Genomic DNA, 25,112 nt, shown 5'->3' on the forward strand with positions numbered 1-25,112 from the left:
TACAGTGTGTGGCTACCATAGACTGTGGCTACATGTCATTCAAAAGATTTGACGTCCTCCGTCCAATCACAAATGATCAAGTGTTTCCCCAAGAGACGCGAGAGCCTATCGGGTTCAAGGAGGCGGGACTTTATCGGGAAGCGTTCTAGTGAGGAAGTTAAGGGAGTTTTTTTTGTTTTTTTTAACTTTATTGAGTATATGAATGAACATGAGGTATATTCTTGAGAACCAAATGCCAATAATCTGTCCGAATTAAAGTAAAATAATAATAATAACCATCATCATCATCATCATAACCATAACACTTTTCAAAACAAAGTTACAATAAAAAACGATAATGCAAGTAAAAGATCTCAAGCAAACGACAACATGCAATAATTTTCATACAGCAAATAGCAAGAGTTAAGAAAAATCCATATTAAAAAAGTGAGTCTTAAGAAGAGATTTTAAAGAAGTTTCCCAAATAAATAAATACCTACTGATTGCCTAGATTAATACATAAAACTACAGAATAGAGTTAGACAAAGACAGTAACAATACACTCATTATACAGCTTTCTTAATAGACATGATTTAATGGTCTGTAGGTACTGCTAGCATTCTTTATGAAAAACTGATAACAGTGTTGGCAAACTTATATTTATATGAGATATAGCTAAGAAACTTAGCTAAGATAATTATTAGATAGGTGATGTAGTATAGGCTACTTCTTTCCCAATGTTTCTGTTGTAACTTAAAAACCCAAACTGTAGGCCTACATGCATAGAAAATAGTATATAGATATAGTCTAAGGTTGATACAATAAAGCAAAATCATATATAAATGTAGTATTAACAAACTTAAACACCTCTTGCCACCGTCTTTTCATATAGTAAAAAGTAACCACACCAAAATAAATGAGACCGTTTCTGAAGAGGATGATGGCCCTGTTGTTCCAGGATTACCAAGGAAGAAGTTTTGAAAGGTTTCTTCTTTTCCTTTTCATTTTATAGAACACATGTACATTAACAGTATGTAAACACAAAACTGTCCATACTAGGGGTAGGCTATATAAAGTTACAGAAGTCTGCATCTTCTTATGAATGTGCAATTTTCCCAATGAACTGTAAAATATCAAAAAATACCTTTTTACTTTACCTTTAAAACATTTTTTTATATGTGAAATTGAATTGTTTGTGTTTATTCTTATAAAATATAAACATCCACCCAACGTGTCCCCAACTAGCATTTATTATCAGTCGTTTAGAAAAAGTAAACACGGTGAGAATGACTTAAATAGATAGTACTGACAGCTCATCTTTCTGTCAGTTTGCCCTTTGCACTTTCTCCACTGTGCCAAGCATGGATGTGCCAAGCATGGATGGTGCCAAGGAACTTCTTCTTCTTCTGCTCGTATCATACACATGTAAGTGTAACTAGTCTGTCTCTGCTGGCTGGAGGAGCTGATAAACACAACCTGACTGTAAAATGTTACTTTTCTGGCCTGTAGGTGGCGCAAAGCGGCATATATGCAACACAACCGCGTCAGGCTGTAAAGCTGTGCAACTAAACTGCATGATATTGAACCAAAGTGGATGGTGAATTGTTCATGTTGCTCAGTATTTTATTAGCTTGAGAACACATTTTTGATTTTAATATGAATTTTATTTTAGAATAAATCCATAAAATTGAATAAATTGAAGCTCTGAGTATTGTATTTATCATCCCAGACTTTCTGAAGGAATCATGTAATATTTACTGTAGCTGTCAAAACATCAAAAAATAAGTGTTAATTAGAGTTATTATAATGATTTCATGGTATTTAAGGTTTAATATTTCTTCTTCAATAATATTAAGATAAGAAAATATTTTAATTGTTATTAATTATAACAATACTTAGACTAAAAACATGTCCGGTGGTTGCAAAATATGTTCAGAAGTAATGATTTTGGTTGGTGTAGCTATATGTATATGTAATATGTGAAGTAGTGAATACAAAACATGTAGTGGTGATCTACACATGCAAGCTATATTTCTATGTATTGTAGTCCATGTGCCAGAGTCAGATTGTGTGCAATAGTCGAGTCAAGAGCGCTCAAGGATGAAGGAGTGTGTGAGGTGGGATGGAGATAATGGTGCTGGTGGGCCTTCACAGCTGTTTTATCCACATTTTCTTGGGGTACAGTCTGAAGGCAGTGGGCACAAACAAGCACCTGAAACACTCTTGCCCTATGGTGGAATAAGTCTGAGCCACCCATTTTCCACAATTCACCATAAAGTGGTTATCATAGTGCAGATATGTGAAGGTGGTATGGGTGTTTTCATCAGGAAAGGAAAAAAAACTGATGGAAAGGTTAGAAAATAATTTGATAAAATATACTCATTGCAAAACAAAATATTTAGATAAGTCAGTTTTTTTTACATTCAAAGTCGAAACTGAGATAGTGGTAATTATGAGATAATTTCAAATTTCTACTGTCTAGCCTAATGATTTTGATGTTAAAAGAAATGAGAATTTTGACTTAGTATCTCATAATTTTACTACCTGTATTATCTCATAGTTTTGATTTATCATGAATATTAATATATTTGTCATTAAGCTCATTATTAACTGTTACATGTCAAAATGTGTGCTGTGAAAAAGGCCTATTAAGCATCCATCCTGCATGGCTGCATGTGAGCAAGCTTACCTGGAGTTGTTTGGGTTGAGTCAAGTGCCTTGCTCAAGGGCATGTTTTTGACTGTATTTTTTAGGTTATGACTTCAGCAAGAAGATTCCATCGCTTTCCTTTTATTCTAATATAGTACATTTTGCAGCTAACTCTTATGTACTTTTACTTATGTAGGATTTTTCATGCAGTCATTTACTTGTAATGGAGTATTTATATATTGCTGTATTGGTATTTTTACTAAAGTCATCACAGTGACTTTTACAAGAAAGTCACAGTTTGAAAGACAGTGAAGTACAGCAGTCATATACTTCAGAGTATTTTCCAAATAGCCAGTATTTTGACAATGTAAAGTCCTGTAGTTTATCAGTACAGTATATCTAATAGTACTTCAGCCCTTAAAATTGATCAAATTGGAACAAAGTGAAGTTGAGGTGATGATAACAGAAGTAATTTATTTTTATTTGTCTGGCTGTATTTTTCCAAATACATGGTTTTGTGGAAGCTAAGAAGAAAAACGCAACTTGTTTGCATATGGTATTTATTTAAGGTAAATTCATTGCTAATGTTTTTGGCTTGCAATCTGGGATTTCTACATTTGCGTAATCCGCAGTGAATAGGCCAGGTGCAAAACAGGGCCAAACACACACACACACACACACACACACGCACGCACGCACACACACACACACACATCCGCGGCCAGATGACGTTGCCATTTGTTCGCGGAAGTGGCTTCTGTCGTGACCGTGGAGGGAGGAGGAGGGGGGGCAGGGGGAGGAGGAAGGGAAGGAAAGGGGAGAGGAAAGAAGAAGTTTAGACACATCTCTTTATGAAGTTAACCAAAACTGTAAGGCGCCGGGCGAAAAAAAAAAAATAACTATCGACCCTTAGCCCTGGTAGATGACATTTAAGTTGAAGTTTGTGTAGGCCTAGTAACAGCTTGGTGGGCAGGAGGACGGAACTCGACGGAAAGGGAGGAAGAGAGCTGGTAAGTTTGCTCGTCAAAGTTGACCACACTTTTTTTTGGACTTCTGCGTGCTGTGCGTCAGTGTGAACCACAGTTGTTGCACTTATGAAAACTTTGAGGAAATGTTTCACTAACACTCTCCGTGGTGGCCGTCGGTAAAGATTGTTCTACCTTTTGTACAACCGTAAGCTTGTGTGTTATTGGGCTACATTTGGACGGTACAGTTGTAGCCTGCCGAGTTACTGTAACAGTGTTGCTCATAATCACACATTGGGTAAATAATTAACTTGTGTTCGCCCTCCCTCTGTCAAAGGACTTTCGTTATTTTGAGGCTTCAGTTTCAGTGGCTGCCAGTAAAGCCACATTTAAGAATTTCAGTCGCGAATCACTGTAGCTTAGTTTAAAATAAGAAATGATAAAAAAAAAAAGTCAACTGAGTGGCCCCAAGCTTGAGTCTGCTCAGTAATGAATACATAAAAGTTCACTAAAATGCCTTTTGGTTATATTCTGTATTACTCTCAAACTGAGTTAGAGCTGAAATGATTAGTTAATTAATCATTTAGTTGATCCACAGAAAATGAATCTGCCAGGCTACTACTTATAATAGTAATATACTTATAGTATTTGATAATCAATTAATTGTTTGATTCACCCTTTCATCCAAAAATGGCAAATGTTTACTGGTCCCTTCTTCTCCACAATGAGGATTTTGTCTTATATAATATTAACCTGAACATCTTTGTGAGCTGTAGAGCTAACTAAAAAACTCTGAAAGAATAGTGATGGACACTGTTGCCTTACCTTTTTATTACCAGAACAAAATATGGATTCATTAATAAAATAATTGGAAGATTGCTTTCCAAAGTTGCAGCCATGAATTGAGTTTTTAAGGATAAAATCTGTACCGAAATGGTCCTGGTAGTCCCAAGAGTTGAGCTGAATCTCTCCAGGTTGTAGTGAGTTGTCAGTGAGATAAGCCTTGTAGAGCCTATCACAGCGTGCACGCTTAAATCTGTTCAGTAAAGTTGCGGTTATGGTCCACTATTTCTTCTGTGTCAAGCGTATCCATGGAGACCTATCAGCAAAACACACCCGAGATTTGTTGAAACAGGGTCACTGTGGCAGAGTGAAAGTTCACCATGAAGGAGTGAAGGACAGACAGACTATTATGGACACTGACTCAAGGGTATGAGGGATGATTGAGGCGACTGAAAGCAGTGGTCTCTGGGCTCTGGGCTCTGGGCTCTGTGCTCTTATCAGGGTCAGCCACACCACTCAGCCCAGCAGCCCCTGACATGATATTATATGGCAAAGTTATCTCCACTGATGAAATGGAAGGGGAGGAGAAGGTCCAATCAACAACAGATCCAAAAAATGGTAGCCTAGATTCAGACATATGTCAGGAGCCAGTCAAACAAGACGCCTGTGCACCTACACACACACACACACAGACACACACACACACACAAATACACACACTCTCACACACAAACAAGGGCAAAAACAACACAAACAGAGGGACAGTCCAAGACATAATCTGTCAGTCAAAGCGCAGCATCTCAGGCACTCTATCACAGCATTGGCACAATCCAAAATCCGCTCGATTAAAATTGGATCTGTCCAATTCTGCTCAAACCATATCAATCAGCAGTGAAAGCTTCAGTCATGACTGACGGGCCAGCGTGACACCTGTGATTGTTACAGCTTCACTTTGACAGGTGTGCGCGCTTGTGCATGCAGACATACACACAGTCACTCCAGAAATAAGCTTTGATTTTTATAAGCAGTGAATGCTAGTGTTGATATTTGCCTCGAATTAGTGTTGTGCCACTTGAAACTTTGCCATTGATAAAACACAGTGGTGAGGTGCTAAGCTGCTGTATACATGTTAAGACGGTTGATCCCCACATCAACAACCTATAATGCAAATGTGTGTGCTTTTCTCTCCATGTGAGGGTGTTTGTCTGTGTCTTTTGTGTCTGATGTGTGTGTATATATCTGCTTTTCGGTGTTGGGGGTTTGTTTGTGTGTTTCTATCTGGTATGTGTTTGTGTTCTGGCAAAAAAGTGTAGGAGTTTGTTTTTGAGGTCATAGCATGTGGTTGTCCGTCTATACCTCTGCACAATGGGACTGAGCCTCAGCTGTATTTCCTCCTGCACCGCTGCAACATACTCAGTGCTCACTACACAATGTGTGAACCACAATTTGATTAGAATCTTTTGCTGTGTAATGTGTAAAATTAGACATTAAAGCCCCTTGTGTTATGTACATAAACAGAACTTAACCCACACATTTAATTGATATCGGTAAATTGCCGTCCACATGTACATCGGCGTGAATCTGTTGTGCAATGTATATTTTGAGAACTGGTTTTATCATGGCCTCTCTTCTCTCTTTATGCAAATAGCTGAGATTGCATGTTCGCAAGTCACCTCCTTATGCAGACTCCTCCACCCTTCTTGGTAATGTGTCTGGGCGTGAGATTGAAGTTTCTCCTCTGCTAAGCAGGGTCACTAGGCTCAGGTTAATGACTGGTCTGGAGCAGGCTAAATTCTCATTTCCTAGTTGGTTCCCTGGTTGAGTTGTTATCACTTGTTTAAAGCTCTAGATTGTTCTGAGTTGCGATTTCTGAGAATAATACATTACCAATAAGATCATTATCACACTTAAGACAATGAAAAATGTTAAAGCTTGGCAGATGCAGAGTATCGCAACACTTTAATGATGAGGGGGGCGCTTTATTATAATGCTCTAGTTATAATTGGACACAAATGAGTGAAAGTGATAAAAATCAATGTTTTCATTTGAGCAGCTGAAAAAACATTGACTGCGAAACTTTTTTGCTGAAACAAAATGATCAGATTACACAAGCTAAATAGTGAAAGTAGTGGTTGTACAGTAGAACAAGTATTGAATCAACTATAGCTTGGATTTAAATGCGTATGCAGACCAGGGACTTGGAAATACGTCAGTCTCTTACCAATTTTTACAGCTGTTTCCTCATGCAGCAGTCGCCTCATGCAGGAACAGGTCTTGAGTAAATGTTCACGTCCTCAATTTGTTAACAGTAATTCTGGTTAAGTAGACTAGGAAGATGTTTGAATTTGGTGTCAGTGCAGTACCTGAGTTTTTGGTATCCTCGTCAAAGCAAAACTATATATATACCGTTTTTTTCATAAACACTTTAAAAAAAAAAGTAATTACCCACTTACACTCGTCCTCAAGTGTGACAGTGTTAAATGTAGTCTTACTGTGAACCAATCAGCAAGTCAAAGTTATGACTTTGACAAAGAAATACCTGATCAAAAAAACCTGATGAATCATTTCAAACATTTGGCTCTTAGCAGTTTATAAACTCGATGTGAACTCACTGTAGTATTTATATATTTAGGGTAGCTGGGTAGACTGGGAACTTAGGTGAAGAGGTAACTGGTTATGACAAATATGACGGTTAAAGCTAGGGGGAAGTTGAGGCAGAGAGTGACAGAAGGAGGGTAATGATGGAAGGAGTGTGGTTAGAGGGGGTTGGTGGAGGGGGTTGGCGCAACCCAAAATAGCCAGCTCACATGTTTGCTGTGTGCATGGTGAGCTATGAAACAGGCAGAAAGGCCTCCTGCCTCCTGCCTGGCTAATCTAATGTTCACTCTCACCCTAATTTTTGAAAATTTAATTGCCATTGGGCTGTCCACGTGTACGTGTGTGTTTGCACATCTTTTCCAATCAGTGAGGCTTTGCCTTGTCAGTCACGCTCCCTCCCACTGTTCCCCGAGCTCATCATCTTCATCACTGTCTTACTTGTCTCCATAATGTGAACTGATGTTAGACAGGGTTTAGACGTCACTAGGCCCGTTTACTCATCCATGCTCGTTTTTTGGCCTAGTGTGAGTGAGGCGGGTCAAATCAAATTACAGACACACACACGCACACACACACACACACACACACACACACACACACACACACACACACACACACACACACACACACACACGTGCAGTATAAGAGCAGACAGCAGATGTGGCCCTGCAGCGTATGCATTAGATTCAGAGCCCTGCCTCGGTCCGTCTGACTGTTTCATCTAATAAATACTGAGCAGCAGCTTCCACACAGTGTTATTCCATCCATGGCATGCTTAGCAACAAACTCACATTGGGCAAGCCGAGACACAAACATCCTACACATGCGGTCCTTTCAGTTAATTCCTTTCATTCCAAAGCGTGTGTTTCAACATGCACACTGGATTATTGCTTTTCTCTTCTCACTGTTGCTCACTCTGACTCTCTGTTGCTCTCTGTCTCCCTGTATCTCTGTCTAATGTCAATGTTGTGTCTCTGTGTGATCAACTGGGCCATTTATATCGAGGAAGGTCCCATGACCCTCTTCACAGCTGATCCAGGGAGCAATGCATGCTGGGAGTCAACAAGCTGCAAGGGCGGCATTGGAGCATGCTGTGATTGGCTCCTTGATTTAAAAAATAAAAATAAAAATTTCACACGTGTGTGTGTATTTTGTGCTGATGTGCACTTTGGTGTTTTTAGGGCTACAGACTCACAGGCAGCCTGTGTTGGCCAATGGAATATGTGGTAAGACATTCAAATGATACAATCACTAAATCAGAAACACACTGCAACACAGTGGCAATGGGGTCGCTTTTTCAAACCACAATGTAATACTAAAAAGAAAGGTCAAAACTTTCATATCTCGTATGTAAATCCATTTTTACAGTGACATTTAAACATTACTCAGAGGTTTAAAGGACAGATTAATTTAGGGGAAATAAAAATTTCGCCCACTTATCTTAAGGAAGGTTAAAAACTGATCTTTTGTTTAATAGATTTGTGTAAATTTAGGGCTGCATGGTTAAAGCAAAAATGCTAAAAATGATTTTTGTTAACAAACACATTTTTAGTACAAAAATCATGGTTTGATTTATTTTAAATGTATCATGAAATTTCTAAGATGTGCCCTACATTTTTTATTTTCAATTTATTAGAATTGAACTTGATTCAAATGCAAATTTATTACAGTTTATTAAAGTTTTACACTTTGAAATGAAAAAGTGGAGCTTTGCTTGAACCATTAAGATTGGTTTTCTCAGCAGCAGAAAACTGGGGCATTATTCAACAGACTGTGAGCCAAGCGCAGTCTCATAAGGAACAATACTGTATGATACATCACATTGTTTCAACCCGTAAAGTTATTTACAAAAAAAATATTTCTCATTTAAAAGTTCTCTGTGGCAGCACTCAAAAAGTTTCAATATAACTGGTGTGTCAGTGTTCCACAATCGTCTGAAACTGGGAACTGAGGTCATGCTTGATTAATTATGCAGTACCTGTGTATGTAAATTCATTGTGGTTTGAGTTATGGTTAACTGCACTCAGTTGCCAGTGTATTAGGTACACCTACGCTAAAATGAATGCAGTCCAATACACCCGCCCTGCAATACACCTTACATTTATTACAGTTTAAAGGGTATAGAGAGGTGCTGACTCAACTTTATAGTCATTTTGGAGGCTCTAGTTTGTGGTTCTGATGAATTGTATTGAATTATGTTAAAAGACATTGTTATATTATACTGCATTCAATTAGGTACATACTGAAAAACTTCCCACTGAGTATGAACCGTCGTCTTTTTAATATCAATTCATAGTGGCTAAAGCAAAACACACAAGATCATCCTCCTGTCAACCCCAAGCCACAGTGTGTCATGTGTTTGACTGGTTATAGGCATGATTTGGGCTTCAGGTGGAGGGTGCTGTCTAAAGCAATCAAATAGCTGTGCTGTGTAAGGTGACGGCTATCATCCTGAATGCAGTTTCTCTGATTTTCATCCTTCACATCCCTAAGGGCACTAGACTAGCCGACATGATCACAGTGTAGTGGTCAAACGGTGTACTGCAGGGATAATATGTTGGGGTGTCATGTGAGAACTCCTTGCTTTCCACTCTGTCGGTTCCTGTGTACCTCCTGTGCATGTTTTCCTCTGCTTTCCAAAACACTGCCTTCTATTTAGATGCACTTAAATGTCGCGAACACTGTTTGGGATCTCTGCTTTCTGTCTGCCGCTATAGAATTACTCAGTTGTTATGGCGCTTGCCTGATAGTAACCTGTCCTTTCCCCCTAGATAGCTCTAGCCATGTAATAACAAACCGAAGATGTATTGTGTGAAAAGGGGTTGTTTTTTCTCTCTTTTTAAAAATCTGTCCACTTTCAAGGTTACATAGAGTGATCTCATGTCACACTCTGCACAGGCATAAAGAGAGGGTGAATAGTCGTCATCCTCTCCCTTTCTTTCTCTCTATCCCTCTTTCACTCTGTTTCTCAGGTTACCAAACATGAATAAGGGAGGAGCCTTAAATTGCTAACATGGACAAATCCCCCCTCCCCACTCAGCCCTCCCCCCTCCCCCCCTTTCCTCCCTTATTCCACATCTCCATCTCCCCTTGGAGTGTGTGCATTAATGTGCAGGAGCGCAGCATCTTGCTGTGCATACACATGTACACTGCCAAAGTGAGGCTGCAGAGAGGAGGTGGGGGGAAGGGGAGGAAACAGGAAGGAGGTAGGATGGGAGAAAAAGAGGTGGGGAGGGCAGAGGCAACAGCCCTGTGTGTGTGTGTGTGTCTGTTTGTGTGTGTGTGAGAGAGAGAGAGAGAGGCAGAGAGACGGTAAGAGAGAAAATGGGAGGCAGCATCACCCACCCAGACTGGGAGGAGGGGAGGACAGACAGCGTGCTCGTCCCTCACACAGAGGTGGAAGGAAAGTGGGAATGAGAGACAGACGTGAGGGGAGAAGAGGAGCACAATGAAGTAGTGCCATTGTCCATCCTGGCAGCTCTGCCATTTCACCATCTGCTGAGAGAGAGAGAGAGAGAGACAGAGGAGGGAAAAGAAGAGTAAAGGAGATGAGGAAGCCAAACAGAGGAGAGGATAGATGGAGAGGAGCTGCCGGCAGTGACTTTGTGAATTAATCGAGCGGAAGAGCGGCTCAGAGGAGAAGCACGTTTTTCAGGGAGTGGACGGACGGAGAGCCAGAAAGAGGAAGGAGAGGACGGATGACCGGACAGTCTGTGGCTGTTTAAACATTAATATGGTTCTCATGTGAATATGGAGCCCAGCTTTAGATGAATCACCATGGATTATCAACTGTATGCTTTTTAAACCAAAAAAAGGAACTATTAATGTTTTGCCATTCATTAAAAACTCTTTTGGAAATTGATTAGACTCACTTTATACAGGACAGTTCAAAATACTTTTTTTTTCTTTTTTGGAAATATAGACTTTCTTTGTGACTTATGATTATCTATTCTCTATGAGCATAGGATCTATTCTGCAGGATGTTATACAATCATTATCTTTGTTAGCTGCTGCACAGAATATTCAGGTTGTTTTTATGCAAGTTTTTTAAACAACAGTGTTTTAGTGGTCAGTGTAGTTGTGTTATTTCTACTGTTATTAGAAAAGTGATTGTTGTTCTTTTAAATAATATCAGACATACAGTTTTAAATGCCCTAGTTGGAGTCAGTGCATGCAGCCGACATGGGATGTCAACATTGATTGGGTTTTATGGCTGGCGTGACGCCAGTCAAACTTTGATCATTTCCTGAAACCTATTGATCTTTCTAGGAGTCTGTAGTTTTTTCTTCCTGTTCGATGAGAAAAAGCTCTGATGTTCAGCGTCTGATGCGGAAAGTAACTGCTGCCATGTGATTTTTGACCAAGCAGTTATTTCTTTGTCTGAAGATTTCTACCATTTTCGGGACTTCTCAGTGTATATATACTCCGCAGGCATCTCTTTTAATGTCTGTTGCCATAGCAACAGGCGGCAGCTGCAGACAGAACAAGATGTAAAGTTCTTTTTTTCTTGTCTTATCTTTAAAACTGGTGCTGCTCCATTTGGTAATTGTATATACTGAGTAGATAAGAAGCAGTAGACTGGGTTAGTCCATTACTGTGTGCAGTTTTTAGTGTTTATTTCGTTGGCCGAATTTTTTTCTGTACTAGACAGTCTTTGTCAATGCAGAGCTCAACAGCCTCAAAGAATCAGGGTTGTTTCAGGTCCCCTGTCTCCCCCTCCTCACCCAAACATGTATGTTTGTCTTTTGCGAGTCAGCTCAGCCCTGTTTGTCCTGATCTCACCTTTATCAACAACAGCTACCATCTTCATCAGTCAAGCTGATATGCCATTATCAGGAATGACTGGCTGAATTAGATTATGGTACTGGTTCCACTTGTACATATCACTCTGTGCAGCTGCTTGGCCCTCAGGCCACTAATCACTGATTATTAGGTGTGCTATCTTTGTGACAGTCAGTTCCTTTTACTGTCTGTGTGTTGGTGACTCAGGATTTATCCTCATGTAGAGGGTCATCTCCTCTGCAGTCACCTGACCTTCACTGTGTTCTGTGCACTAAAGCATCCTTGGGCAGGACGAGGGTTAACTCTGCTCATACCTGTACTTTTCCTCTCTAGTGTTAAAAAGTCAATTTATGTTGGATTATTTTTTTGCCGGTATTTGGGGGTGGTATGGTTTATTTAGGGGTGTGACTGACAGTTTTTTTATTCTGCTTTGATTGTCCAAATACTGGGTGTCTTGTGTGACTTTCCCAGCCATACTTTACAGCTTTCCGGAGATCATCCCAGCCTGTCAGGCAGTGCATGAGTGTGGCTGGTTCCTCCATGGTGCTTTTTGGCCAAGACCAGATGGATGACTAGCTAGAATTGCTAGACAATCCCTCTGTGGTGCTAGACTGGTGTAGGCGACTGTTCCTTTGCCATGCATCCAGCGCCCACTACAAGCTGGCGCACTGCACTTCAGACACTGTTAAGTTCTCAAATGTTAGCATGTGGAAAAATCAGCTTTTTCATTTGGCGTCACTGAAACATTGGTGCCAAATTTACAACCTTGTGTAAGTGGTCTAGGCAAGGTGTGTGCAAACCTTGCTCTCTTTTGAGGGAATAAAGGTCAAGAGATTGTAAATATGACTAGTGCCTCAACAGCACTGAGGTGTAGTCCAGCCAGCCAGCTCACTGCACGACTGTAGGTGTAGCCTTGCCTCCGATTGAGGTCAAACCGCTGCAAACCGTTTTGTGCGTGGGGCTTTTGGTTGTGAGAGACTGTTAATGTAAACAGACTGTTGTTTGCTCTTGAGGTTGGACTATGCAGAATATGAGATATGTTGTCTGTGCAGTAGTTAGCTGAGAGCTGACCTGCATCTTGATAAGGAAGGAAGCAGTACCAGAATATAACACTTGGCTTGTTCATATCACATGGGACTGTGTCAACACTCTTCTCTCAGGTATAATCTGGGTTTGTTGTTTGAACTAGGCAGTAATTAAGTATCAGGGCGGGAGCAGTTGTGCATGTAGAGGTCAACATAACAACAGAGAGCAGTTTTAATCGAGCATTTACAGCTGGGTGAGAGAATTCACGTTCAGCTCTGATGATCCTCCAGCACCATTCAGGGAACCCTGGGTTGGGAGTTCAAATCAGACCAATCAGTTCTCATTACCATCACAATAAGCCCACCGGTAGTCGTCATCAGCCAGTGACCTATATTCTCTAGTGTTACATCACCACCGTGCTACTGCAGTGTGTCACTGTACCAGACACAGACAACATCTCAGACTCAACCTACCACTTTCTAATGGTGCTCCAGAAAACAAAACATCCTATCCTAGGTGGCCAGTTATAGGTGACACTCATGAACCGAGGCAGCCTCACTTGTTTTAGCCATATCAGGCACTTCGGTCAGGAATGGGCCCAACTCTGCTGGCCCAGTCTTAAATACTAACTTTTTTTCGTTCTCTTTTCTACTGGTGTCTCAATTGGTGACCTTCCCTTGCCTTTAGCCATCCTAATCGTTAGGTAAGAGAGGCAAAAAGACAGGGCTCACCATTAAAATATTAAACAGAGGGACTGTTAAACAGGACAGCCTGGAGAACGGGCGAGCAGACGAGGGAGGGGGTGAGGGGGAGCGAGAGATCATCTGGAAGAGGAGAGAGGAAGTGGTGGCGCGGGAGAGGGCAGAGGCGTTAGAGAGACAGAGGTTGGCGGAGTACATTGTGTGGAGGAAGAGAGAGGACTTTCAGGAGAAGAGAGGAGACAGAGAGAAGGGAGAAAATAGTGCAGAGAGAGGGAGGGAGGCCGCGCAAGAAGTAATCTGGAAGAAAAGAGAAGAAGAAGAAGAAGGCGCGGAGAGGGAGAGAGCGAAGGCCATTCAGAGAGGACATAAAACCATTTGGAGGAAAAGAGAGAGGGAGTAAAAGAAGAATTGAAAGATTTGAGAATACGATTCACTTGAGAAGTAGGTGTTAAAGAAAGCGTACTGCTTCCAGGAGTTGGAAACTAGCCATACATACATTAGTAAGCCTCCTCGCTCTTCTTAAGCAGTTTTTGGGCTTCATTGAGCCCTGCAGGTGCTTGCTGTAGTATCGACCAATTGGAGCTGTATACTGTGTGTGTTGCTGCCGTGGTAGTGTGCGCACCCCCCTTGCGATACCCTCCTTGGCTGCTAATAGGATTTTTATGGGCCTGTGTCAAGCAGGATAGAGCATCTAAGCGGAGCTGTTTCACACATGCACGCATGTGTGTTCACCAACATTCACATACAGACACAATCTAAGAAGCATTGTGGGCTGGGAAGGTTTACACTGCCTCACACGCGTGTAAACACAACAAATATAAGTGCGTACCCCTCAGCAGTAACACACACTTACGAGGGGCCGTTGAGAGACAATCACTTGTGTTGATTCTCCATGGTGCTGACGACAGCTGGATAACTGGCCCTCACTGAGAGGCTATTAAGTTGGGACAACATACTCACAGATATTGTTTTACATAATGGCAAAAACACTACTCGAAGATGAACACTTGGAGCATGTCATCATCAGTCCCTGGGAACACAATGAGCACTGAAGCATATTTAAAAAGTGAACTGATGCCAACATGATCAGCACTGGTGCTCTATATACAAACTTTTTTCATCTGCATTCTACCATTAACTGGGACACCCCACTTTTCCTCTGCGCCTTCTCTCATTCTGCTTTCCTTGGGGATAAAGCCGTTTGGTTTTGGCTGCCTGGTAACGAGTGGAGGACAGACAACCAGACAGATGGATGCAGCTCTTATGCTGAGGGAGACAGACAGATGGCTGTGTGTCCTTTTAGAGAGAAACTGTGAATACTGAAACAAAGAGACTTTGATTGAATCACTAGAGCCTGTGTGGACTTGCGCGGATATAAAAACTGACACTGCAGCTCATTATGGAGCTTGTCCCAAAAACCAAGTACACCCACTTTCGGAGTGAATCGCTGAGCTCAACTGATGAAACAAACTCCAATCCATCATCATTCCCTCCCTCCAGTCCTGCCACCCCCCTCACTCCCTCCCCTGGTTTACCTTCTTCTCTCTCCTCCTCGTCTCTCACTCCGATCTTGCCCCCCTCTTCTCCCCGCCCTGCTGAGAACAGCCCCACCACCCTATGCTCCTTCTTCCCCAGGATGGGATCCCTTCGTCTGGGTGTCTCTGCCACTCTTCTCCCAGGACTCAAGGCCTCAAGCAGGCCACAGCAGCCTCAGGCCCCTGTTGAGTCGTCTGGGGATGACAGGAGCAGTTCTGGCTCCTCCCCTCCACCTCACCACCCGGTTCTCTCTCTAACCGCTCCTTCTCCCCCTCCCCGACCCCCTCTGCAGGACATGAACCGGCTGGGAGTGGCGTCCAGGAGGGCACGGGTGGAAGGAGGTCAGCTGGGAGGAGATGAGTGGACGCGCCATGGCTCCTTTGTCAACAAGCCCACCCGCGGCTGGCTGCACTCCGACAATGTGGTCAGCACCACCGGTGTTTCCTACACTGTACGGGTAAGTGACTGGCACACTCTCACTAACCCCAAACTAAAATATGTAATTACAACTCATTACAAATCTTTCTAACTTCAAGTCAGTTTCTCTCTCTCTCTACATACAGTCTTCTTTTACATGTTTTCAGAAACTAACACAGAAATGAGGAAAGGACTTGCTTTCTTCCTCTGTTGTCCATACTGTGTTCCGTCTGTCCAGTGGGACTGTGATGTAGGAAATGTCGGATGCTAATGTGTGGCCTTCCTGTTTCCTGTGCAGTACATGGGTTGCGTGGAGGTGCTCCAGTCCATGCGAGCGCTGGACTTCAACACCAGAACTCAGGTCACTAGGTAAGATCACACAGTACTGGCTTACAGTTTGTCTCATCTCATTTCTCGTTTGTACGTGTGGGGGCGAGACGGTAAAAGTGTGGTGAGACTTAGAGAAATGTTGACCACATTCGCTCACAAGCACCCCTCACTTCCCATACATTTCTTTGACTGCTCGCTCGTTTTCTGTGCCGTTTCCACTCTCATTTGCTTGCTTGCTTGTTTTTTGCTGTGTTAGTGCCTTACTGTGTCTACCAATGTGTGTGTGTGTGTGTGTGTGTGTGTGTGTGTGTGTGTGTGTGTGTGTGTGTGTGTGTGTGTGTGTGTGTGTGCGCATGTTTGCTGCTCTCTCAGCCCCTAAATTAGAATGTTCTGGTATCCTGGTGGTTTCCCTCTGGTTTCCGTAGTGATGTTTGTCTCTGTGGCAAGGACGAGTACAGTGGCCAGGGACGATAAATTCAATCACCCATTTCTAGATCTCATTTAATCCACATAATTGTGAATGTGGGAAAGTGTGAGGGTTAACGACATGCTATTGCAATACTTGCATGTTGTTAATGTTTCAGGGAGGCTATCTCGGTGGTGTGCGAGGCAGTGCCCGGAGCCAAAGGAGCACAGCGCAGGAGAAAGGTACACAGCACACACAGTAGCACACACCCTTACAGGACATTATTTATTTATACAGCTTAAGTGGGTGGCAGTGGTAAAGAGTTTTCTGGATAAGAGCTAGATTTAGCTTGATTGTCCACTCTGTGGTCAGTTGGCTATTCAGTCTCACACACACACACACACACACACACACTCTCTCTCTCTCTCTCTCTCTCTCTCTCTCTCTCTCTCTGTCTCTCTCTCTCACTCTCACTCTCACTCTCACTCTCTCACACTCTCTCTCTCTCACTCACACTCACACACACACACACACACAGATCTTGATTTAGGCTGATTGTACACTTCTGTGGTTAGCGGGCTACTCGCAGGTAATTACCAATCACTCTCTGGTCTATGTCTCTCTCTCTCTTGTCACAAGGGAGGCTGGAGAGGTGGAGTAATAGGTTGTGTGGAGCCGGTGTCAGGCCAAAGAAGCACTACAGATTAGCAGCCACAGCCTCCAGTTTGCTGTTTTAAAGACTATGTCTCTGTGCGCAGTATTCCTGTAAAACTAAAAACATCCACCCAAACAGTCCATTAAACAGGTGGCTAAATCTAGCAGCCTTCTGCTATAGCAGGGTTTAACCAAGGAATGTCTGGCAGTGCAGAACACCAGACGAAATACAGTTAAACTAGAATATGTTAAACTAGTCTAGTGTCTCTGATTTGGCTGGACTAAGGTTAATATGGCTGAGCATGTGCATCCTGTCTTGATGCTGTTTATTTCACAGCATACCCCAACTATTCTGAACCAGATATGGATGAAAGCCATGAGAACAGGAGGAGGATTGGGCTAAACGGGCTGGCACAGTAGTGCTGGCGTGGTCTGTGTGATGCTCAGAGCCCAGCCTACAGTATGTGAACTGTCCTGTCCACTCACCATTGGTCACAGTTGGCCTTGGCTTGTAGACAGGATCACTTTCACAATTGCAGCTGTTCTCTCACTCCCACACACACAGGCATTTCCACACATACACCCACAGGCTCATGCACAGGCATGGAGAACTATGGTAGACTATCGTGCCATGTTGAAGTTAAAAAAAAAAAGCCCTGTAGTTTTCCGTTTCTGCACCTGGTTTGTTTACTACTCTCGGACCACATCCCTCTCCTCCACAGCCTTCCTCTCGCTGTCTGACGACTATTCTGGGGAAAAGTAACCTGCAGTTTGCTGGCATGACAATCAGCCTCACCATCTCAACCAGCAGTCTCAACCTTCTGGCCTCCGACTGCAAACAGGTAACACAGTTTCAGTAGTTTCACAGTGAATCTGTTGGTGTTTGCTGGATTTGTCCCTGATAGGAAGACATTTGATTTTGAGTCAGAGATTCATTTGATTCTTACAGTTCTCTGTTGTAGCCGGAGGTTTGTTTTGTACCTAGAGTGCACTTAGCCTTTGCAGTTTACTGAAGCACAGTAAACCCGGAGGTCTCCCTGCTTGAGGGATTTTGTGTGGTTTTTAGGATTTTACAGACTCAGTTTTTAAAGATAAACTTAATAGAATTGTAAATGCTTTCATTTTTATTACACCTACTCCATTGTTAATATTATTTATCTTTGAAAGATAAGCCTGTGCCTATTATTATCATCTATTACCCTGTCTACTAACCTGAATCTGCTCATTTTGTGACCATTGTAGTGAATATGTTTGGAAAATTACATTAGATGTATGCCCAATGCTTTCACATGCTAAAAATCAAACAGATTTTAGTTAAATGGTTGCTCCTAAATAAAAATGTCTATTAAAATTTGTTTCTGGAATCAAGGAAATATTTATATGAACTGCAAACTTAATTAACTCATTATTTCTTGTGGTTTGGTCATCAGCAAAGTCTGTGTTGTTACCTTTTTGTAACATTCAAGAGATGCCAGGACAAATTTAGAGCCACTCTCTTTGTCTCGAGATACTGCACAAATCCCTCCTAACCATCGTCTTCATTCCTGCATCACCACAGGGCAGCATGTGATCCTCCTCCTAGACCTCTAATGAGTTAATAGCTACTGAATGATGTTTGTTACTTTGGGGCGATGGTATACAGCAGTACAGCACATACACATTAACACATAGCAACAAAGAAACAGGCCGTGCAGCGCGTATACCCATTCACAAATACAGACCACACATTGTGCAGGCAGCATTAGCTAGTGTTGATGCTGTTATTGATCCAACATGGACTGTTAAAAAGGTGTCCCATCTACTAGTCCCTACTTTGTTTTTGTTTTTTTTTTTTTTATCTCTGATGCAGTTGATGGCACTCAATGGAGGAAAAAGCCCTTTTCTCAATAATGATTCCACATTTGTCTCTCCATCCACATGCTTTCATCTCACTTCCCACACACTTCATGTCACCCACGTGCTCTACCCCTCTCTCTATCCCTCTGTCTCTCTATATCTCTCCTTTTTCTTTCTTTCTTTTTCTCCACAGATAATCGCCAATCATCACATGCAGTCCATCTCCTTCGCCTCTGGAGGAGACCCAGTGAGTCACCCAACCCTCTCTCTCTCTCAGCCTGAATCTCTCTGGCCTTTTTCCATCTTCCTTCAGCCTGCATATCCTTCCTTCCTGTCTTCTGTCATTGTCTATTCCTATGAGTACCACTCACTCCATTGCTCCCTCGCCTGGTTTGCAGTCTTTCTCTTCCAAGCTTGATCTCATAACTTCCTGTCGTCTCTCTTTCAGTTCAGTGTATGTTTTTAACTTCTGTTTCAACTTAAAGACTGAAGCTTTCTTTCTTTCTTTCTTTCTTTCTTTCTTTCTTTCTTTCTTTCTTTCTTTCTTTCTCACAGCCTTTCTATCCTAAACCTGCCCTTCACTTTTTCCTCCTATCGATTTTTCCCCTTCCCCTCCTCCCCTAACTGTTTTACCCTGTCTCCCTCAGGATACGGCTGAGTACGTAGCATATGTGGCCAAAGACCCAGTCAACCAGAGAGGTGAGCCGAAACAACAATATGACACCTTAACTCAGACAGCATCTGCCAAGTCATTGAGGCTTAAAAAAAAAGGTTGTATTAAAGTAATGCTGAAGTCTCTCAGGCCCTTGCTTTGCATAGAACTGAGATAAGTCTAAATATTACTTTTATCAGTTGCTTCTTTTGTAAATGAGTCACACATTTTCTCTCTGTAGTCATTCTCATTGCACAGAGAACCAGTTCTTGAGATTACCCTTTGAGCAAATGCTGTAAATAAATTGGAACAATCAATTTTATTGAAATATAAATGAATCCTATTAAATACATGAAATGGCACTATTCATTTTTTATTCCCTTTTGAATTAGGACCCACCGTCCACTTGAGCTCAAACATTACATGCCCAGTTTGCAGAGTGAAGGAAGAAACAGTACATTTACCACTAAATAGGCACAAGAAATATATTTATTTTTCACGCTCATGTACTGAATATTTTGACATGCAGCTTGATTTGTTTATATAAAAAAGCACAATCGTTGAGCTTATATTGTGTACATTGAGGATCTAGCAACATTAAACACCACTTTAGATATAATTCAATATTTTCTTTTATGTAGATTAATGACATGAACTCTCTAATTTGCTCCTCGTCAATTGCAGCATGTCATATCCTGGAATGTTCAGAGGGTTTAGCCCAGGAAGTCATCAGCACCATCGGCCAGGCCTTCGAACTGCGTTTTAAACAATACCTGAAGAACCCGCCCAAACTTGTCACACCTCATGACAGGTAAAAATGTGTATGGGTTCACTCACATAGGCCCAAAACATCAGCTACTGTTTGTATTTTGTCCCCTGTAACGCATCTCTCACCACTTTTCTTAGAATGGCTCCATTTGACGGCTCTGCATGGGAAGAAGAGGATGATGAGGCTGTTCCTCCTCCCGACGTCCCTTACTATAATAATTTCCCTGGAAAACAGCCTCCCCCTGGTGGACTTGTTGACATGAGGACCCGCCCAGGAGCCACGCTGGTGAGACAGTGCACATAATCACACCAGGAGGAGGAGATTTACTCATATACATGATTCAACACATCCAGACACTGGTGGTATTCCGGTTATTGAGATAAGAGCCCAGTATTATTATGAAGAAACTGTTACTCAGCTGAAATTGCGCAAGTCATCAATGACCTTTTTAATGCTTGTAACTGGCCAGAGTCACCCTTTGCCAGAACAGAAGAAAATCATATTTTGCAGGAATAATCGTGTGTCTGTGTTTGGCAGTGACTCATTATTTGTTTATATGCTTCTGTGTTTGCAGCCTTACGGACAGTCAGGTCAGAATGACATTCACAAGCAGCCTCTGCCGCCTCTGCCAGGTGATCTCCATCTCTTTCCATTTGTCTGCCTCTCTCTCTCTCTCTCTGTATCCATCATTCATTGTAAATCAGCAGGAAGGGATGAACTACAGTGATGTGATCATTAGACACAAAATGGAGAGATAACTGAGTTGGGAGTTATTGGGAGTAATTGCATAACTTTTTCAAATTTGTATGTATACATTAGTTTATGTAACAAAATGACAATGTGTCCTTGAAGACTGATCTACAACATACAAACCTGGGATGTTTTTCAGCCCTGTTTTGTCATTGTCCAATTTATTGTCTTTGCGGTCTTGGCTTGTCATACCTGGTTAAGATGCTTTTTAAGAAGTGAGAATATGTGCCAACATTACTGATATCTTTTGTTTGTTTGCTTTCAGTGGGTGCCAAGGAAGGCGGTCGAGAACTGTTTGATGACCCTTCATATGTCAATGTGGATAAACCTCGACCTCCAGTTGCAGTCAATGGAAATGCTCACAGAGATGCTTTTGACATGAGTAAGTGCCCTAACTCTCATACTTACTTGGTGGGAATGTCATTTATTAGATGGACTGTTAACTAAAAAAAGCACTGGCTAACTTCCCAGGAAACCCAACAACTGGAAAAAGTGATAACTGTAACTAAAATGAAAATGTTCTATGTTTTCACCATGAGCATTATGGTTAGGGTTAGATAAAGGGTTAATCATTGTCAAAGGAGATGAGCAGAGTGGTGTGTATGTACACTCTATATGACTATATGGCTATTTGAAGAATGGTGCTGCCCACAGAAGGCAGCCCTGAAGGGGAATTGGATAAGGGAATTAAAGTGGCTTTGTCCATTACAGGGGCATTTATGTGACATGATTGGTTGAATGTATAAAGCTTTTCACATTAAAGACATCATCCACTATCAGCATATAGCACACAGTCTAGCAAACTGTCAGAGACCATGTGGCTCATTTTGACAAGGTCCAATCATATTTGTTCTAAATGGGAATTCAGACAATAGTAAATACCAAAACCTATATTAGCATGCATTTTAGGATTTTAATAGAGAAATGCTAAATTATATTATATGCATATAAATGTGTTTTCTGTTTTTTAAAGAGCCTTTTGATGATGCCCTGGGGGTCTCTGGGCATGGTGTCCCAAGCTCAATGACAACAGCGCCCCCTCTGGTGGAGCAGTTGCAGTGTGAGGCCTGGTTCCATGGTAGTTTAAGTCGCAGGGAAGCAGAGAGGCTGCTGACCCGCGATGGAGACTTCCTGGTACGGGAGTCTGGGACTACACCCGGACAGTATGTCCTCACAGGACAGCAGGGGGGTCAGCCCAAGCACCTGCTACTAGTCGACCCAGAAGGAGTGGTGAGTAAGATCATATGGGCAACAGAGATAACAAGCGGGGAGGGAGATGTATTTTTGAAGTGTTTACACCTGTTTGTATAGGTGTGCCGGTAGTTAAACCCACCTGTAATTTTTTTTTTTCATTTTTTTTTTCATCTAGGTTCGTACAAAAGACCATCGGTTTGAAAGTGTGAGTCACCTGATCAGTTATCACATGGACAACAGACTCCCCATCGTATCAGCTGGTAGCGAAGTGTGCCTGCAACAGCCAGTAGAGCGCAGGGCCTGACGGCACACACACCAATGAAATACTCAACCAAATGTACACACACCCATACAGGAATGCAACACACCTGATAAAACATACCTTCATATGCTACACATGGAATCACTACACTTAACACTCACACACATCCACAAGAATACCTTTACACACATCATAGCACAGAAAGCCAAAAAATGAAAAAAATCACCAGTTTCTCTGCAAAATCACTCATTTGCTGCTGTTGCCACATATTCCTGTCCTTTCTGAAAGCCAAACTGTGAACTGCAGTCCCTCCTCAACCCCACCAACTGTCAGGCCATCTCTCCACAATGGAGAAGCACTGCTGCAATTTCTCAAACAGCCTACTGTGAACCAGGGAGGAGCCCTTTGCGAATTTCAGGACGGGGCAGAAAACAAATGCAATTTTTTTTTTTTTTTTTTTTTTAAAGAAAAAAAAATCTAAACATGCGATTATGTAAAAAAACAAACATGAAGTCTACTAATTCTTGGAATTGTGTGCAAAAAATATGGTAATGAAGAGCGGAAAAGGGGCATCAATGGGACATGCATTCGAGCGTATGTCCCTTTTTAATTCAGGGAAGTGATTTCCCTCCTCGGACTATTGCTGGAGCATATTAGGCAAAACATAAACTGGATGGCGGTGGTTCAAGGCTTAAACATAAACTCTCCCTTCAGGTGTCATTGGAGCCCCTCAGTAGCAAACCTGACTTTGAGATCATTCTGCTTGGTGAATATGCATTAACATGTTTGCTTCCAATCTAATCCGGAGGGGCCAGCCTAACCCCAACCACTCCCCTTTTGAGACTTTTGAACTTTGACCCCTGGAGTGATACCTGGTGATGAGAAAAGCCTGTATGCAAACCTGGGACTGCTATGCCAATGACCTTCATATATGATGTTCTTTTTTTTTTAACACAGGTTTCCATTGTTTATCTTGAGACTCCTTACTTATCGGACATTCTGAGTTCAGGAGGATCTTTTCAGCTGTGTCTCTCTTATCCCTCTGCAAACACAGATACAAGTACACCTTGACACCACACAGTCTGCACCACCTGTCTTGCCAAAGAACATGAACTTGCTAACAGCAGAGGAAGCCATGGCAATTATCAACAGTTATCCATCTTGTGTGCATTGGAAGCTCATTTTAGATAAAAAGGAAATGTTAATTGCAAATGAGTCTGTTTTAGAGGAAGAAGAATAATCTTTTGTTTTTGTGCCTGAATACATCATCAAAAAGGAGATTTAAACGTAAACTCTGAAATGATGTCACCCACAAACACATTGTGAGAAGTGTAGACCAAATCATTTGGGCCTATTGCGTTTCAGTGACTCTTTAGTATGTGTTTGCATTGACAATCTATGGGCTATATCTATTAGATATTTTGATGCAAAGTAAACAAGTCTAGTTAAAGGTGGTCCCCTTTAAACAATGGCCAATGAGAAATGTTGAACAGCCTAAGCAATGAATTTCCCTCTGCAAAAAAAAGATGCAAAGTGTGTCGCAGTGACTGGTTAAGTAGTTTTTGTGTATTGTGATGTTGCTTATTTTTTAATCACTTGAGGGAATAATGTCCTTTTTCTTAAACCTTGAATCAAATCAAGTGGGTTGGGGGGGGGGGCAACTGAACATAAGGATATAAGTGTTTTTGGAGGATTGCTGTAACTATAAGATGTTAAGCCAAATGTTGCTCCTCCTTGTACCGTCTTTGCAAATATTTGAGGACATGGAGGTAGAAGCTCACACTATCATTTCCTCTGTCTCCTCCCTCACTTCATGATGTTAATATCTTTTTGATCGTGCCTTGTTTCTTCAATGCAGTCACGTCACTTCAATGCAGTCACCTTATGTACTTAATTCAAATGTAGTCAGGAGAATCTTATACAAACCTCTCAGTTAAAACAAAGACTCTGCAAAAATGACACTCCAGTATACACACACACAAACAGATCCAGTGATGGCAATCTCCTGTGATGCACATTCTTGCATTCAGTTTTAGAGTCACAGATACTTGATGTCACCATTGGGGGGGTATTTACCATGTATTTGCCATTTGTAAATAACATCGATTTTTGACTGGTAAGGTTCGTATCTGAATGATTGTTTTCATAGTAGTATATTTAAAAATTTATTTGATAAGTAAAACAGAGCCAGACACCACAATACTGAGATAGTGCTTACAGCCGATCGAATCTGTGTGTGAGATTGAGGCCAAAATCTTGATGTTAGACGGGGTCTTTCAGGCTCATGTTTAACTGTCAACTAGGTCTCAGACCCTGAAGTGAGCTCAGATTATGTAATCTAACATGTAAAAAAACACATACCCAGAGTGTCAGCTGGGTCAGTCAGACACTCGCACCCTGCCTGTTCACCTCCAAACCTGAGTGAGAGAGCGAGTGAGCGTGTGAGCGTGTGAGTGTGTGAGTGTGAGTGTGTGTGTGCCCACCTGACCCTCTGCATCATTAGTGAACCAGTCCTGTGTTATCATTGTTCATCACAGTTGCCTTTGTTGCATGAAAATCCTCTCAACAAAAATGTATTGTGTTTTTTGGTGGTGGTGGTGATATTGTGGATGATGCTGTTGTACTTTTGAATTTGTGTTTTTAAAAGCCAAAGGTTACTTTCAAATTGCGTGCACAGATATTAATTTTTACATTATATATTTCTGTTTTAATATTTGTTTTTTGTTTTTAGGGAAACATTGTCTGTTTACACCTGTATCTGAAAATATAGATTGCATATATAAATACATATATCATTCATCTCTCTTTGAGTTTGGCTTTTGA

General features: G+C 41.7%; 1 protein-coding gene across 2 annotated transcripts; it reads left to right on the forward strand.

Moving 5' to 3' along the window:
* Positions 1-3,437: 3,437 nt before the first annotated feature.
* shc1 (SHC (Src homology 2 domain containing) transforming protein 1) lies at positions 3,438-25,088 on the forward strand. Of its 2 annotated transcripts, XM_053327869.1 has the most exons (13): positions 3,438-3,638; positions 15,312-15,476; positions 15,735-15,805; positions 16,351-16,414; positions 17,549-17,668; positions 18,856-18,909; positions 19,310-19,361; positions 19,999-20,125; positions 20,221-20,368; positions 20,658-20,715; positions 21,099-21,215; positions 21,807-22,063; positions 22,203-25,088. In XM_053327869.1, the coding sequence occupies exons 2-13, from the start codon at positions 15,315-15,317 to the stop codon at positions 22,329-22,331; spliced, it is 1,359 nt and encodes a 452-aa protein (XP_053183844.1). In that variant the 5' UTR covers positions 3,438-3,638; positions 15,312-15,314; the 3' UTR covers positions 22,332-25,088. The 2 variants fall into 2 exon arrangements, with proteins under 2 accessions (XP_053183844.1, XP_053183843.1); XM_053327868.1 differs by lacking the exon at positions 3,438-3,638 and having other exon boundaries at positions 12,865-15,476.
* The last annotated feature ends 24 nt before the right edge of the window (positions 25,089-25,112 follow it).

Source organism: Scomber japonicus, chromosome 10, assembly GCF_027409825.1.
Source record: "Scomber japonicus isolate fScoJap1 chromosome 10, fScoJap1.pri, whole genome shotgun sequence".
NCBI classification, from domain to species: domain Eukaryota; kingdom Metazoa; phylum Chordata; class Actinopteri; order Scombriformes; family Scombridae; genus Scomber; species Scomber japonicus.

Bases quoted from the DNA above. Each gene is read 5' to 3' on its own strand.
- shc1 (XM_053327868.1), top strand. From the start codon at position 14,883: ATGGAGCTTGTCCCAAAAACCAAGTACACCCACTTTCGGAGTGAATCG. The intron at 17,669-18,855 runs GTAACACAGTTT...TTTTCTCCACAG, and splicing joins TGGCCTCCGACTGCAAACAG to ATAATCGCCAATCATCACAT. The intron at 20,716-21,098 runs GTGATCTCCATC...GTTTGCTTTCAG, and splicing joins GCCTCTGCCGCCTCTGCCAG to TGGGTGCCAAGGAAGGCGGT.